The 14,672-nt window shown below is 37.5% G+C and overlaps 1 protein-coding gene across 1 annotated transcript in view; it reads right to left on the bottom strand.

The window, feature by feature from the left end:
* Nucleotides 1-14,672, bottom strand: part of LOC306862311 (transmembrane protein 132C) — a 135,125-nt gene that overhangs the window by 14,656 nt on the left and 105,797 nt on the right. The window contains exons 4-5 of the mRNA XM_079405060.1: nt 13,073-13,259; nt 383-526 (exon numbers count right to left, since the gene is read on the bottom strand). Coding sequence (XP_079261186.1) covers nt 383-526; nt 13,073-13,259 — 331 coding nt within the window. The remainder of the gene's footprint in view (nt 1-382; nt 527-13,072; nt 13,260-14,672) is intronic.

Genomic DNA, 14,672 nt, shown 5'->3' with positions numbered 1-14,672 from the left:
TATGTGTCTGTAGGCTCTTTTAGCTTTTGTTTCCTTGCTTTGCTTTACGGTAAATCACACCACATCACAATATCTCACAAATTACTAACACATTTTTTTTTTTTTAGTCATTTAGAATAATTTGGTTGGCATATGTGCACATTTAGAATATATAAAATTCCATTAGCATACTAAATAAATATTCTGAATGTCAATTTGTTTGTCAGTCTGAATGTTATTAAACATAGTGTTGGAAATTCCACTGTGATAGAAATGGCAAAACTGGCTGTTATTTGGCTAATTAAATTAAACTACTGAGAGTGTGAAGAGCCAAAAGTACGCAAATGCGCATCCACAAATGTGTGGTTTGTTCATGTTAGTGACCTGTGCATGTTTTGCCCACCTTAACCACATCCTCGTCAGTCGAGCGACATTCCACTGACTCGGTCACATCGGTCACAGTACCTTCGGTTCCAACGGTGACCACCTTCACTGGCATGGCAACAGTTTTCCCGGTGAGCACTGCGGTGTTAAGGATCTCTGTCTCCTGCACACAGAGGGCAGATCAGTCAGACTGCGTTAACTCAGGATAATTCACTCGCAATTATTCACGATAATTCATCATTCTGTCAGCTCCAGCTCTTCAGCGCCAACATTGAGTCGCGCTATTAACCCAGTGAGTCATATCATTCAATTAGAGTCATCAGCTCTGGAGAGTCTCAGAGTGAGATGGAGAGGTCTGTTTAGAGCCAAACAACACATTCTGTTTTTATGAAACTGATCCACTCTCACATAATCTATATTAACATGATAGTGAACCTTATTCCTGTGTGCGTTTTTCAAGTCACTACAAAAAGTAAAAGATTTTCACACATATTTGGAAGAAAATATGAATGCTTGCCCATGCACAACTCTTCAGCATGACAATATGGTATTGTGTTTGCTAAGGTGCTCAGAGTAGTTTTAACATGTTGTTTGTTGTTGCTAGCATGTTTTGAGTGGTTGCTTACTGCCCTAAATCAAAAGAGCTCCAAGACGAGTTATCAGATGTGGAGTCTTCAGAATTCGGTTTGGCTGTTTTATCATGAAACAGGCAAAAAAGCACTTCTGATCATTTTTTTTTAATTCCATATTATACTTAGATATTAAAATAAATATACACACACAAACATAATACTAATCCAGATCCCTAACCTTAAATATGGGCAAAAGAAATAGTGATGCTTGACTGAGGAAGCACCAGTAATAATGATGCTTATAGCCAACATCAATAACACTGTGGGAAGTTCCTGAAATATGCTTTTTTTAGAGAACAATTTCAGGGAAAAAGACTGCAGACACATCTTATTTTCACAGAAATATCCTGTAATTATGGCGAAATGACAGCTACGGTAACCGTTTCTGTGAATCCATTCTCTCTTTGCGTATAATCTTATCTAAAACATGTCCGTGTCTTCAATTTACAGTTCAAACAAACCAAAGCCTGGATAATTAGATCATTTAAGTTTGACTTGTGGAGACGGCACAAAACTGCCCTCATCATAAACCATGCAGCACTTTGAGACGGATAAACGTAAATAAAGAACACCTCTACGAAGGTTTTGTTCTTCATCATAGGGTCTTTTCTTCTCTTTATGTCACAGCTCTCGCCATTCTGCTTTAGAGAAAATAGATAACATTATTTAATCCTGAACTGTGGATAATGAAATTTCAAGCTTGTTAATAAGAATTTTTTTTTCTCCAGGCTGATCCCACTTCAGGCTTCACTTGGCAGCTGATTCTTATTTCAATCATTTTCACTTTAATGCACCACAATCGTAAGGATAAACAAGCCTCTTCCTTTCTTTTCCTCTATGCGTTTAAGCCGATCATTATTTTCTATCTAACACAGGCTGCGTTGTCTACTTCTACTTTGTAATGTGAATACGCCATTTCCCTTGATTTCAAAATTATGTAAATGTGCAATAGGAACGTAGACGGAGCAGCGAGAGCTTGGTATTCAAACCTTACGCTCAGAAATTTTGACAGGGAGTTATCGCCTGTGTTTGATTTGCTGTCAAAACATTAATTTATCAAGACCAGGAAAATTACTCTGATAAATATTCCACAGGATGGGATGGGTGAAGTGTTTACAATTCCCTCTCCCCCTTTCACTCACTTCCTGCTCAAATGAATTCAAAGAACCCAGCGCCACTGTTCGGCAGACAAGGTGCTTTCAAATGTCTTTCAATGTGTCCATTCACCGACTGTTAAAACCGAACAATGTAATTTTCAGTCAAGCCTGAAGATTACGCAGTGAATTAAAAACAGAATTCAAGAGTAAAACAGGCAAAGCGGTGGAAAGCCTCTCATTGTGATGCCACAAAGTCTGATGGGTGGCTTTACTTCGCTGTAAAAAAACCCCACAAAAACAAAGCTGAGGTGAGTTCAGTTCAGTGAGGGAGGACAGTTTTAAACCACACAGGTCAAATCCATTGACCCTTGAGAAAGGCATATGTGCCTCTCCCCTCTGACTCTCATGGCAAAAGCGCAAAAAACAAATGTAGTGGAACTTTCCTGCTCAGGATATATCAACAAAAATATTTAATATTAGAAAATTATATCAGAAGATTCTAATGCTTTGGAAAAGAAGGCGAAAAATAACAATTTCTTCACCTTAAAAATTATGAGTATGTGAATGTTTGCACAGTTATGAAAGGATTCCAAAGTAAAATAAGACCAGACTTTCTAAATTCAGAAATACACAGAGTAAGAAACCAATCGTAATCCAGTTCAGTCGCATAAAAGTCCCATAAATCTGTTCTCAGGTTTGGGGAGAAAATGTAATGTGTTACAGGGATAGTTCACCCAAAAATCACCCTCATGTTGTTCCAAACCTCTAAAACCTTTGTTTATCTACCGTAATTTTGCTATGAGAATACTTTTTGTGTGCAAAGAAAACTAAAATAACGACTTTATGAACCATTTTTCTATTCCACGTCAACATTCGCCACCATTCACGAGACATGAATAAAGTCATTATTTTGTTTTCTTTGTGCACAAAAAGTATTCTCGTAGCTTCATAAAATTGCAGTAAAACAACTATCAAAAATATCTTAATTTGAGTTCCGAAGATCAACAAAGGTTTTACAGGTTTGTAACGACATGAGGGTGAGTAATTAATGACAGAATTTTCATTTTTGGCTGAGCTATCCCTTTAAAACATGACCAAACTCAATAAAATCACAATAATTACATAAAATACATACATACAATTAAAATAATAAATAAGTTGTAGTAGCACATTAAATTGATTTCTGTAGCGAAATGTGACATTGACTGGAGAAATACATGCTGAAAATTCAGCTTTATAAATTACATTTTAAAATTTGAAAACCCCTAATTGTAATATTTCACAATATTACTGTTTTTACTGTATTTTGATCAAATAATTGCAATAAGAGATTTTATATTTATAAAATCATAATAAAATTATAGTTTAAGTATCAATATACATCAATCAAATTCCATGGTGCATCTGTGCATTAGTGAGTTTTGGGATTGGAAGACTACATTAACATGCAGCACAATACAGAGTACAGTCTCTTCAAGCATCTGGCTTGGCTTGAAAATTAAGGAAGATTTACTCTGCCAGCAGGACTGATGTGGGTGGCATGAGAACCAGCAGAACTAACATGTCACTAGTTTATGTCCATCTACACTCCCGGTCCTCCTACCCCCACCTTAATCATGATGGTTGTTGAAACCCACCATCCTTCTCCTTCCCCCAACCCCATCTCTGGAGCTCCTATGAGCCGTGGCTCCCGAGGGAGAGTGTTGAATCCGAGCACAATGTGTTATTCATGCAGCCCCAATATCCGCTTCTACCCAGTGGTTGGTAAACATCGTTCCCTGGACTGCTGACTGATTAGTGTTAGCTATGCGTAGATGCTGGGTTTGAAGAACAGGCTGTACAGCTTCCCAGAGGCCATCTCTGCGGGAGGGCAGTGCTTCTACAACACGCACTTATCTTTAAATGGTTCCACACTATCTTGAGAAAGAGTGAGAGAAAAGAGAAGGAGGTAAATCGATAAAAGGCCATTACACTTTTGGCGGTGTTGGTGGGGACTAAAGAGGTATTGGAGGTCAGGGAATGTAGGGTTAATATCAGCACAGGTGATTGGTTCAGTTCGTGGTGAACCTACACCGGCTCACATGGGGTGTAATGCTCAAGGAGAGGCAGCGCTGAATGCATCGACACCCCGTGTGGATCCTCGCAGCCGATGCCGCAGCCATGCTATTAAAGAGCCATCGATCGGCAGCTATATTTCTTTTCAAGACCGCAGGTCCTCCCAACTCTACAGCAACAATGGCTGAAGCCTTTTTGCCTCTCAGAGTCTTGCTGACAGAGCCTCTGAAAAAATGGCACAACAGTGCAGACAAACAGGGAGCGAAGAGGAAGATGGCTATTGATTTCAGTAATAGCGCAGAGAGATGAAGCGAATGCTTAGCTGTCGTTGAACACATTACAGCCACTGGGTCAGACAAGCGCCTCTCAGTGGCCGCTAGAATGAGGATAATCACAGTTTTGTGTTACCGTTTCCGCATAATCCAAAGCCTCTCCACCTCACTGCTTGGCTAAATGAGCCCTCTTCCAGGAATTTATGAGCCCTGTTATGAACAGTGGATGAACCGGACATGAGCATAAACCTGGATTTCTCTGCTACCATTCCTTAAGTATTAAACTTTGATGCATTATTCACGACATTGTATAGAAATGCTCATTTAGACAGTGTGATTTAGCAAAGTAAATATTGTACCTGGATCAAGATCTTTTGTTAGTCCTGGAACAATATTCTTATCAAGCCATCACAGGCCAAACATAAGCTTGGATACTTGGATAAGAACAGGATGACAGGAAGGTTGTTCCAGGAACATGTCCTCCTTGAATCACACCAAGCACATAGGGAACTGTGGTGAACGTACTGCACCTCAATTACACCACCTTTCCACCGCACCTACAAGACAGTCTCTACTGCTTGGTAGCTAGAAACCAACAGATGTTGTTTTTATGACCAGTAACAATTATTGTTTATATGCATGTTTAAACGTATGCAGAACTGATTCTTAATTATTGTTTAATTTTTACATGGTACAATAATGGTGCATTCAAGTCATGTCAGATACATCGTATTTAAGAGTTGAACGCACATGAACTCCACCACAAAGTCGTTATTACGAGTGGGAAACTGAATTTTCTTTAAGACCTGAGTTTCCGAGTTGTGGGCGTGTCAGTGAATAAACGTGTCAGATGCAATGGACGCAGCCAAAGATTAAAGATATGCCGCATCGGTAAAGTTGTTGAAATGAATAACATTTTTATTTTTTTTGTAATGTACAATAAAACTATATACATAAGTTACACATACAAAATATTATATTATTGTATAATTATAATAGAATATATTATTATTCAGTTTACATCACCTTCATAATTTAAATAAAAACAGAAAAAAGAAAAAACACAATGATGCACATTCTTCATTCTTCATTTTATACACTGTAAAAAAAATTGAGCCAACTTAAAATTTTAAGGCAACCAGATTTTTTGCAGATTTTTGAGTTCTCTCAACTTATTTTTGTAGGAGATTCTCAACTTTTTGTTGAAAAAACTTAAAACAGCAAGTTGAGAAAACTAAAAAATCTGCTGAAGCTGGTTGCCTTAAAATTGTAAGTTGGATCAACTTTTTTTTTTTTTACAGTGTAGATGTGGAGTTTTTGAAATTATTGAATTTTATGTAGGAAAGTTAAATCGCCATCTTGTTCTGACCAAAGTGACTTGAACGCACCCAACGTCGTAATAACGACTTGTCAACTCGTAAGTATGAATGTCCCAGGAGCACTTGAACGCAGCATAAAAATGTGTCAAAAACTATAACCTGGAGGGTTACTTTATTTAAAAAACATTATTATTATTAATAATAATAATAATTTTTATAAATCAGACTACAACTAATTTTATTATTTATTGTTAATATTATTATTATTAATAACATTATGTATGTTTAAATGTATGCAGAACTGATTCCTAATTGTTTAATTTTAGTTTTTTTAATTACATAATACAATAAAAATTTGTCAACAACAATAAGATAGAGGGTCATTCTTAAATAAATAAATAAATAATTTAATTTTAATAATTTATAATAAGAATGATTTTAATTATATTTTTATAATTCATACTACTTGTATATTATTTATTATTATATTATATTAATTGACCAATTTTCATTTATTTTGTTTACCTTTAAGTATGAGCAGAACTGATTCTTAATTCTTTAATTTTTACTTTTAGTTACATATTAAAAGTGAATAATAATAACAATACTAATAGAATAATATTTTTTATAATTCATCCAACTACTAATTTATTATTATTATTATTATTATTATAAAAGTAAATAATAATAACAACATTACATATAAAACAATTTGCAATCTAGGCATGTCTAAGTGTAAAGGTTTAGTAATTTATCCAAATAATAGTAAATATTAAGTTAGTTACTTTTTCATTGAAGGGAGGCCATTCAGTATCGCCAGACTCGATACAAAAGAACCAAAGAACAATTCTTTCAATACAATTATCTGTCTATTGCAACCTGCAGCTTAGATTAACTCTTTCACCACTCTTTCAAATTAAAACTTGCTAGAAAACTCCACCACCTTTTAATAACTGTAAAAAAAAAACGCTACGGCTTAGATGCAATCGCCATCTAACATCACCTCCCTCATTTCCTCCATCTCTTGGGCAGTGAAATGTTTAAGTACAGATTCCATATGCCCTGTGTAGTGTGCAGGCCTCCAGGTGAGGCATAATGAATACATAGGCTGTTTCAGATGATTGTGATAAGGCGGCAGCGGTCGTGCGCACAGCCACGGTGGAGAGAGAGAAAGAGAGAGAGAGAGAAAGAGATGCTGGTAGTAATGAGGGAGCGTGCGGTGAGGACCATCGATCCCCACGGCTCCGTGGCAGAGCGCAGGTTTACCAAGGCCGGCCGCCGCACACAATAACACGCTTCTGTCTGCATCTTAATCTCTCAGCAGTCACAAATCAACTTGCATTTCTTTCAAACAACTGCGCTCATTTTTTCCCTCTCTCTCTCTCTCTCTCTCTCTCTCTCTCTCCCGTTTTCTTTTCTCTTTCTATTCTTGCATGTGTGCCACACAGTCTTGTGCTGCAGGGGGTTCTAGAGAAACATTTGCATCAGTAAATAAAGAAGTAATACAAAAAAAGCTCAAATACTGGAGTACAGTGAGCACTCTGTCAAACTGAGCAGCTTACATGACTTCTCTCAAAGACATTCTCATAATAAATTGTCTAGATCACAATGTAAAAGGATTTTTTAGTTTTTTTGCACAGATAAAAGTTTTTTGGTCTCAGATAAAGATCAGAAATGTCAAAATGCATTCTAAAGATCAGACTAGCCTCAGTTGACAGGTAGATACGATATCTAATTTGTAGATATCCAAAAGACTTTAGTTTACACAATAGTGTGGCACTTTACAGTTAGTATTATGGACAAAAATAAATTCCAGACAAAAAGTAAATAAAGTACAAGCAATTTTGCAACCAATGATGTGAAGACAAATCGATGTACCATGATTTGCTACTTGCTGTAGCTACAAGGTGTAGCTACATTTTGTCAATGTTTAGGAGTACAATAGCGTACAGGTGGCCTTAAAGCTAGCATACATCAATAAAAGCAGCTATTTTGGTTGCAGGACATTTTACAATATTTTTCAGTCTTTTCAGCAGGGATAAATAACTTAAGTTATAGCCAATAACTGATAAAACCAATTTTAAAATTAATTCATAGATTTAAAAATTAAAACAAGTTCTAAAAATAAAGCACTAAAAACTAACATCAATTAATTTAAATGCTAAAAGTCAATGTAGGAATGACAACCCTATAATGTACAGTAAGAAAATTAAAATCATTTTGAGATTCGCTAAAGATAACAGCATTATTAAGCCTCAGTGTTCCAGTCATTCTGACCTAGACAGGATTTTCATTTTCATGAAAATGCCGGTTAATGTTATTGCATTAGATTTTGCTTATACAGGGTATAACAACTTCCCAACCAAAAATGTCCATCTATCCATCCATCTATTTTTATTCTTTTTGAAACTGATTGAACCATTGACCATAGGCCTCATTAATCTGACCTTGTTCACCTCAGATTTAAAGTAAATCCCCCCCTCCCCCCCAAAAATGTATCCACAAATAATGCTTTTTCATTCAAAAAAAAAAAAAAAGAGGTGCATGAGTTGTCAAAAAAATTAAATCCAAGATTTGGTAATACTGCAGCATAATGAGGGATTTACAAGCAATTTTTGACAAGGAACTGCACACGTTAAATTAGGCCCTTTCGCACCGCAGGAACCTTTTCATAGTACCCGAACTAATTGTGGAACTACCCACTCTTTGGCGTGTTCGCACCACGGGAACTAGGAACTGTTTTAGTTCCCAGAACTCCGTTTTGAGGAACTAAATTAGCTCCTACTTCAGAGTAGGGTCTAAAACAGTTCCATAGGAACTATCATAACGTAAGTGTATGCTGATTGGCTAAACGCATACGAAAATGCCCTCACCCGCCATGATTTAAAACGCAGTGTAAACGCATACTGTGTAAACACATACTGTGTAAACATTCCATGTCCGTTATTGTGAAACCCACGAGACACAACAAATACACAGCTCCAATCACAGCGTCCTCCATCCTACTGTTGTTAACGTCGGTGTTCTTTGTTTTTGTTGTTGAACGCCGTGCAAAAATGACGTTGCTGTCGACCGGCTTACGTCACTTCCTAGTACCCACTGTCGGTGCGAATGCATCCCTTTAAATGGTACTGGGAAATAGTTTGCGCAAAATCGTCCCAGTACTTTAGTACTGTACTTTTAGTTCTGGAACTAAAGCGGTGCAAAAGCGGCTATTATTGGCATTTTAATTAGATTAACTTCAAGTGAGCATTAGATGACAGCAAATGTAATGTAATAATAAAAATACTGTAGAGGAAACGAGCATGCACAATATCCATAGCTATATGGTACCGATATATAGAACATTCGAATTATTAGCAAGAAAAGAACCACTAGTAGCTAGTTCTCCATGTAAATTTGATGAGTAGTTCAAAAATTGTGCCTGATTTATGGCCTATGGCCTGTAGAAAACACAAAGGAAAAGGTATTACCTTGTCCTGTAGGCGGTTTACAGAGGACACTGTTCAAACACACTTGAAGGAAGACAAACAGCAGGCCAGCGTCGCTCAGAGAACAGAGAAACCCATGAGCTCTGAAGAAATGCCTGACACACACCGAAACTCAAGACTGAGGCCAAGAGGCTATGGAGAACCAAACAAAACAAATCCTGGAGGAAAAAAGAATCAGAAGAGGGGTTTGAAGGAAGATGCCTCTGACTTGGCAAATTGTTTGATTTTGCTTTTCTCTGAACAAACTCTCTGAGTGCCGCGAGAAGACAGGGTGGCAAACAAGAATGAGAGCGCTTTCAATAGTCAACAGAAAACAAGCTCAGCAGGGACTGAAATTTGCCTTCGAGAGGGCTGAACGGCCAATTACAAGGAGCTTAAGTAAACTTGATTCAAAAGTTGTGAGGTATAGAAACAGAGCGAGGAAGAAAGACAAACACACACATTATAAAGAGAGAGAGAGAGCGAATGCGCACGCTGGCGCATCCTAATGAGCCAGAACAGATTTCCTGCATTTTCAGGGTATCATGCACCGCCAAATCCTATTAGGGCATCTCCTCATTCAAAAAGTTGAAAGTGATGTGATTACATTTATCCCCTCCTGCTGTGTAACACAACAATCTTTTCTCCCAGCATTCCGAGAGCTCAAGACAAATGCGCTCCGTCAGAGGCCCAGACAACACAAGTGATTGGTAGCTGTTGTCTCTCTTTCTGCGGCCGTGATTGTTGTGCGAAATGCACTGGTGGGCTGAACGGGCTTGAGCCTGGGGGTGTCGAACTCAGGCTGTAAGGGCATCCGGGCTCATTTTCACAATGTTATTACATCATTCTCCGCCCTCTTCGCTACTGTACGACTGGCTGTGTTTTCCGTAATGGGCCGAGACAGCACAGCTCTCTAACGCGACGGCTGATTGTGCTTGTTTGGCCACTGGGTGGGGAACGGGGCCGCGGCGGCTGTCCTCTCTAATGAAGCTGAAGAGACAGCTGGCAGGCTGGAATTAGCCGGTGTCCGCGAGAGGGGAAAAAGCTCATTCTAATGGAGCAGAAGCCTCCGATGGGACAGATTGGAGTCTTTGTTATCGTATGCCATTGTTCCTATCTCACCAATCTGAGTGGTTCCTCTACATTAGACAGGTAGAGAGAAGGGGGAGTGGGTGGCCGCGCTCGGGGTGATTAAAGCTGTCCGCTGACTCTGCTGCCGGCTTAACAAAGTCTTGATTAAGTTTAACAAGGTGTGGTGATGGCAATGTCATCGTTATGGACAAGGGGAAAAGCCGCCATAGGGTGTGAGAACGCTGCACTGTAAAATGCAATTAAGAGAGGCTGCGAAAGAGGCAAGGTGATATAATTCAAGATGATATGCAAAAGAGAACCAAATCTACTGAGTGTGTGTGTGTTTGCATCTGAAGGTTGTGAGAGCAAGGTGAAACGTTTTAGCTAACGAGAGGAAGCATTCAGATTTCAGTGGTTTGTGTGCTTAAAGAAAATACATAAACCTTTTCACATCAAAATGAAATCATCATCATCCTACCGCCCTATTGAAAAGAAGCCAGTGAAGAGCAGATGTGTAGCCCACCTCTAATCAAACACCATTTTTCTCCTTGCCTCAGCCTCTCGCTTTATTTAAAAGATGAAACTTGCACTCAAAACTAATTTTTGTCATGTTGTTGTGTAGAGATTGCAATGGAATCACAGGCCATAATAAAGTGTACATAATAACACACAGCAGTATTATGCTGTTTGTGATCTCTTTAAATCTACATGAATATGTGCATAGGATTTAAAGGATAGATGGGTTATAAAAGTTCCATTGGGGCACTGATTTTAATGGCGTAAAGGCCAGTGTTCATTGGATAAGACACTCATTTCATGACCTGATCAGGTGCCATGAGTCTCTAAACAGCATAGATATTTTCCATTTAAAAACAAACAGTTAACTGAACTTTGTTGTAAGGTTTTAATGCTTGCAATGTAGAGTGTTGTATATGGTATTTTGCAAATATTCAAATTTTAGGGGTTGGGAAGATTGGGGGTTGTTTCAGAGATCTAAAGTACAGTAAAAACAGTAATATTGTGAAATATTATTATATTTTTTACTTCAATATATTTTTAAAATGTAATTTTATTTCTGGCAAAGCTGAATTTTCAGCAGTCATTACTCCAGTTTTCAGTGTCACACGATCCTTCAGAAATCATTCTAATATGCTAATTTGATGCTCAAGAAACAATTATTATTATTATAAATGTAAAGTTGTGCTGCTTAACATGTTTGGTGAAAAAACATGATACATTTTTCAGTATTCTGAAAAGTATGAATCAGCTTTTAATTGAAAAACTTCTGTAACTTATAAATACACCCATTGTCATTTTTGTTTAGTTTAATGCATCCTTGCTGAATAATAATGAAAAAAATTCTTAAGAATTAAAAACCCACCTTTTGCCTTTAAAAAAAAAAAAAAAAAAAGTAGTTATACATAAGGGGCCAGAGTTACTAACAAACCGTCTCTTGGCATTAAAATAGTACTGTCAGGATTTACTAAAGACAAGCCAGAAATGATTAGCGCTTAAATGGCGTGGACACAGTTATTTTTGTGTCTGACCTTATTGAATATGCATTTTGTAGGAGTTTCCCTTACAGATGCAAAATTTATGGGAGGAGAGTATTAAAATGAATCACGCAACATGACTCGTCAAATTACTGATATTTGAACCATTATTTAAAGCAGTGGTTCCCAACCTGGGGGTCGCTAAAGATTTACAAGGGGTCGCCAAGCTCACTCTAGTTTGACCACAAGATTAAATTCCTGACAGTTAGTGCTACCGTTTAATATTCTGTATTATGATTAAAACCATTTGTTTACCAGGATTATTAAAAACTTACCTAAATACTGTCCAACATAAAGCAAAGGTAGTAGCAATCGCACACAGTCGCAGCATGCAGCATGTTTCGTTTTGTTTGAAAATATGGCGGAAAGCAGTGAAAGGTTTTACAGAGGGAAATTATATGAATTAAAATATAAATAAATTAGGGGTGTGCAATATGACGATTTTTGATCATGGACGATAAAATCTCTCCACGATCTGCTTTTGATGAAATATCATAGTATCGTGCTACAGAAAACATTCTATCAAATACAGTTCTGGCGCTGCCGCCGAAAAAATGTAATGTTAAAATAGGGGTCCCCTGAAAAAAAGGTTGGGAACCACTGATTTAAAGCGTGTCTTAAAGCAGGCAGTAATTTGCACTGCTCTTGGTAGATTGTGCTGGTCATTATGGAAATGATCTGGCTGCGTCTGTGTTCTTTAATGTGTGTAATGTTAGTGAATCATCTGCAGAATTTTCCTCCCAACAGTGCTTTTATGGAATTGTGTTCTAACGCTAATTTGCCCTGTTTAGTAAATCTGGCCCAAGATCTTGTATATATATATCTTGATGCTGTTTTGCCACTGTTAAATAGCATTGTGCTTCTCCACTCAGGAATACCACCAGCTGTGACTGCCCAGCCACCATACAGATTAAAACAACCTTTATTATATTCTATTTAACCTTATTTGTTTGAGGATCCTCACAGTCTCCTCTCATTTTAAATTAATTACTTTTGGTCCAGACCCAGTTGCCGGTTTTAAAGCAAACTGCATGCTCAATTAACCAAATTACAGCTAATTAGTGTTAGTCATACTGTTGCTTCAGATGACACATCAACATTTCCTGTGTGATACATCTTATATTATGCCTGAAAGCAGCCATAATTTATATTATCTGCAAACAGTAACAATAAAAAGAGGACAAAAGAACAGCATAGCATGTTTGGACTTGTTTAGAACGAGTTGACGAGGAAAACTCACCATAGCCAATGGCACGATTCCCCCGAGGTCATGTGGTGCCAGACGGATGAGTGTCTGGATCTCATCCGAAAGGGTTCGGGAAATAGGGTACTCGATCTGCCATGTCACTGAGTGACTTCCCAGAGGATCCAACAACCCGTTGACCTCCAGATCCACCTGAAGAACTTTCTGGAACCCGGCCTCCACCCTAACATAGGAAGAAGTGAAAATAAAAAGTAATTTCAAAATGTTTGAATGCAAATTAAAAGCATATGCATGTAAAACTCACAGGTGTCTTGTGATTATTTGTTGTTATGTGGCTACTGGCCAGTGCGTGCTGCCAACGGATGAAGGGGCAGTCAAGCAGCCATTTATCGACCCTTTTGTTTTTGTACACCTGGTGTGTGTAGGATGTAGGCTGCGACGTATGTGGGTGTGAGTGTGTGGTGGTTTACTCTCATTATTTCAGTTCAACAAAAACATATCCCAGCAGCAACCAAAAAAAAAAAAGACAGCAAAAAGCTATTTACTTTTGGTCCAGCGCCACAGTATTTTCAGAAAAGATTTCCAAAGCAGAGCATAACATTGTCTCCACTGATTGCGATGCAAACAAAGCTGAAAAACAATGAATAAAACCAAAGCCATTTGATTTGCCCAGACCTGGGTTTGATCAGCCTGGCTGCTCTGGCCTCACAGTACTTAGTTAAAACAAAACGGCATATGAAAAATTCCTAATATCAAAGTACAAATCTGGATTATGGAACTGCAATTGAATTCTCACCTGGAACACACAAAAAAAAACTATATTCTTTTCCTCACCTATATTTTTCCCCCTCAGTATCAGAACAGTATGGTTCAAGTTCCCTTTTAAAATAACTCACACATCCAAGACAAAAGCAAGGTCACCACATTATTCTCAATGCTGTCATTTCAACACTTTGGAAAAAATAATTAAAATTGGTTGACATCACAAGTTTCTAACAAACACTTTGCTGCAGTTTTCCCCAGGTGGAACTGGTCTACTTTTAACCTGTTTCCATGATAGTTTTTTTTTTGTCCTGCAGTTTGAAGGTTAGAAATATCACACAAATTAGATTTGAATGCAAGTATTTCTGCCCAAATGAACAGTCAATCCTCTGTAAATCAGAACAGGTAAGATGGATACTACTTTTTATGGTTGACAGGCCAACTGTTATGATTAAAATTTTGTAAATTTACTGTATGTCAGGTAACAGTGTAGAATAGGCCTACATATGAAGTAATAGAAGAATGTTACTATCCTAGAAGGTTATTGTACTTCAGAGGTTTGGGGTCTGTAAGACTTCTATGCAGCAAGGTAGTGTTAAATTAATCAAAAGTGACAGTAAAAACATTTAGAATGCAAAAACTATTTAAAATAAATGCTTTTATTTTAAACGTTCTATTCATTACAGAATCTTGAAAAAATGTATTACGGTGTCCATGTAAATATTGAGCAGCATAACTGTTTTCAACATCATAATAAGAAATGTTTCTTGAGCACTAAATCAGCATATTAGAATGATTTCTGGAGGATCATGTGACTCTGAAGACTGAAATAATGGCTGCTGAAAACTTAGCTTTGACACCATAGGAATAAATT

Source organism: Barbus barbus (assembly GCF_936440315.1).
Source record: "Barbus barbus genome assembly, chromosome: 43".
In the NCBI taxonomy this organism is placed as follows: domain Eukaryota; kingdom Metazoa; phylum Chordata; class Actinopteri; order Cypriniformes; family Cyprinidae; genus Barbus; species Barbus barbus.
Note: the sequence above shows the minus strand (reverse complement) of the source record. Positions and strands in the feature narration are given on the sequence as shown.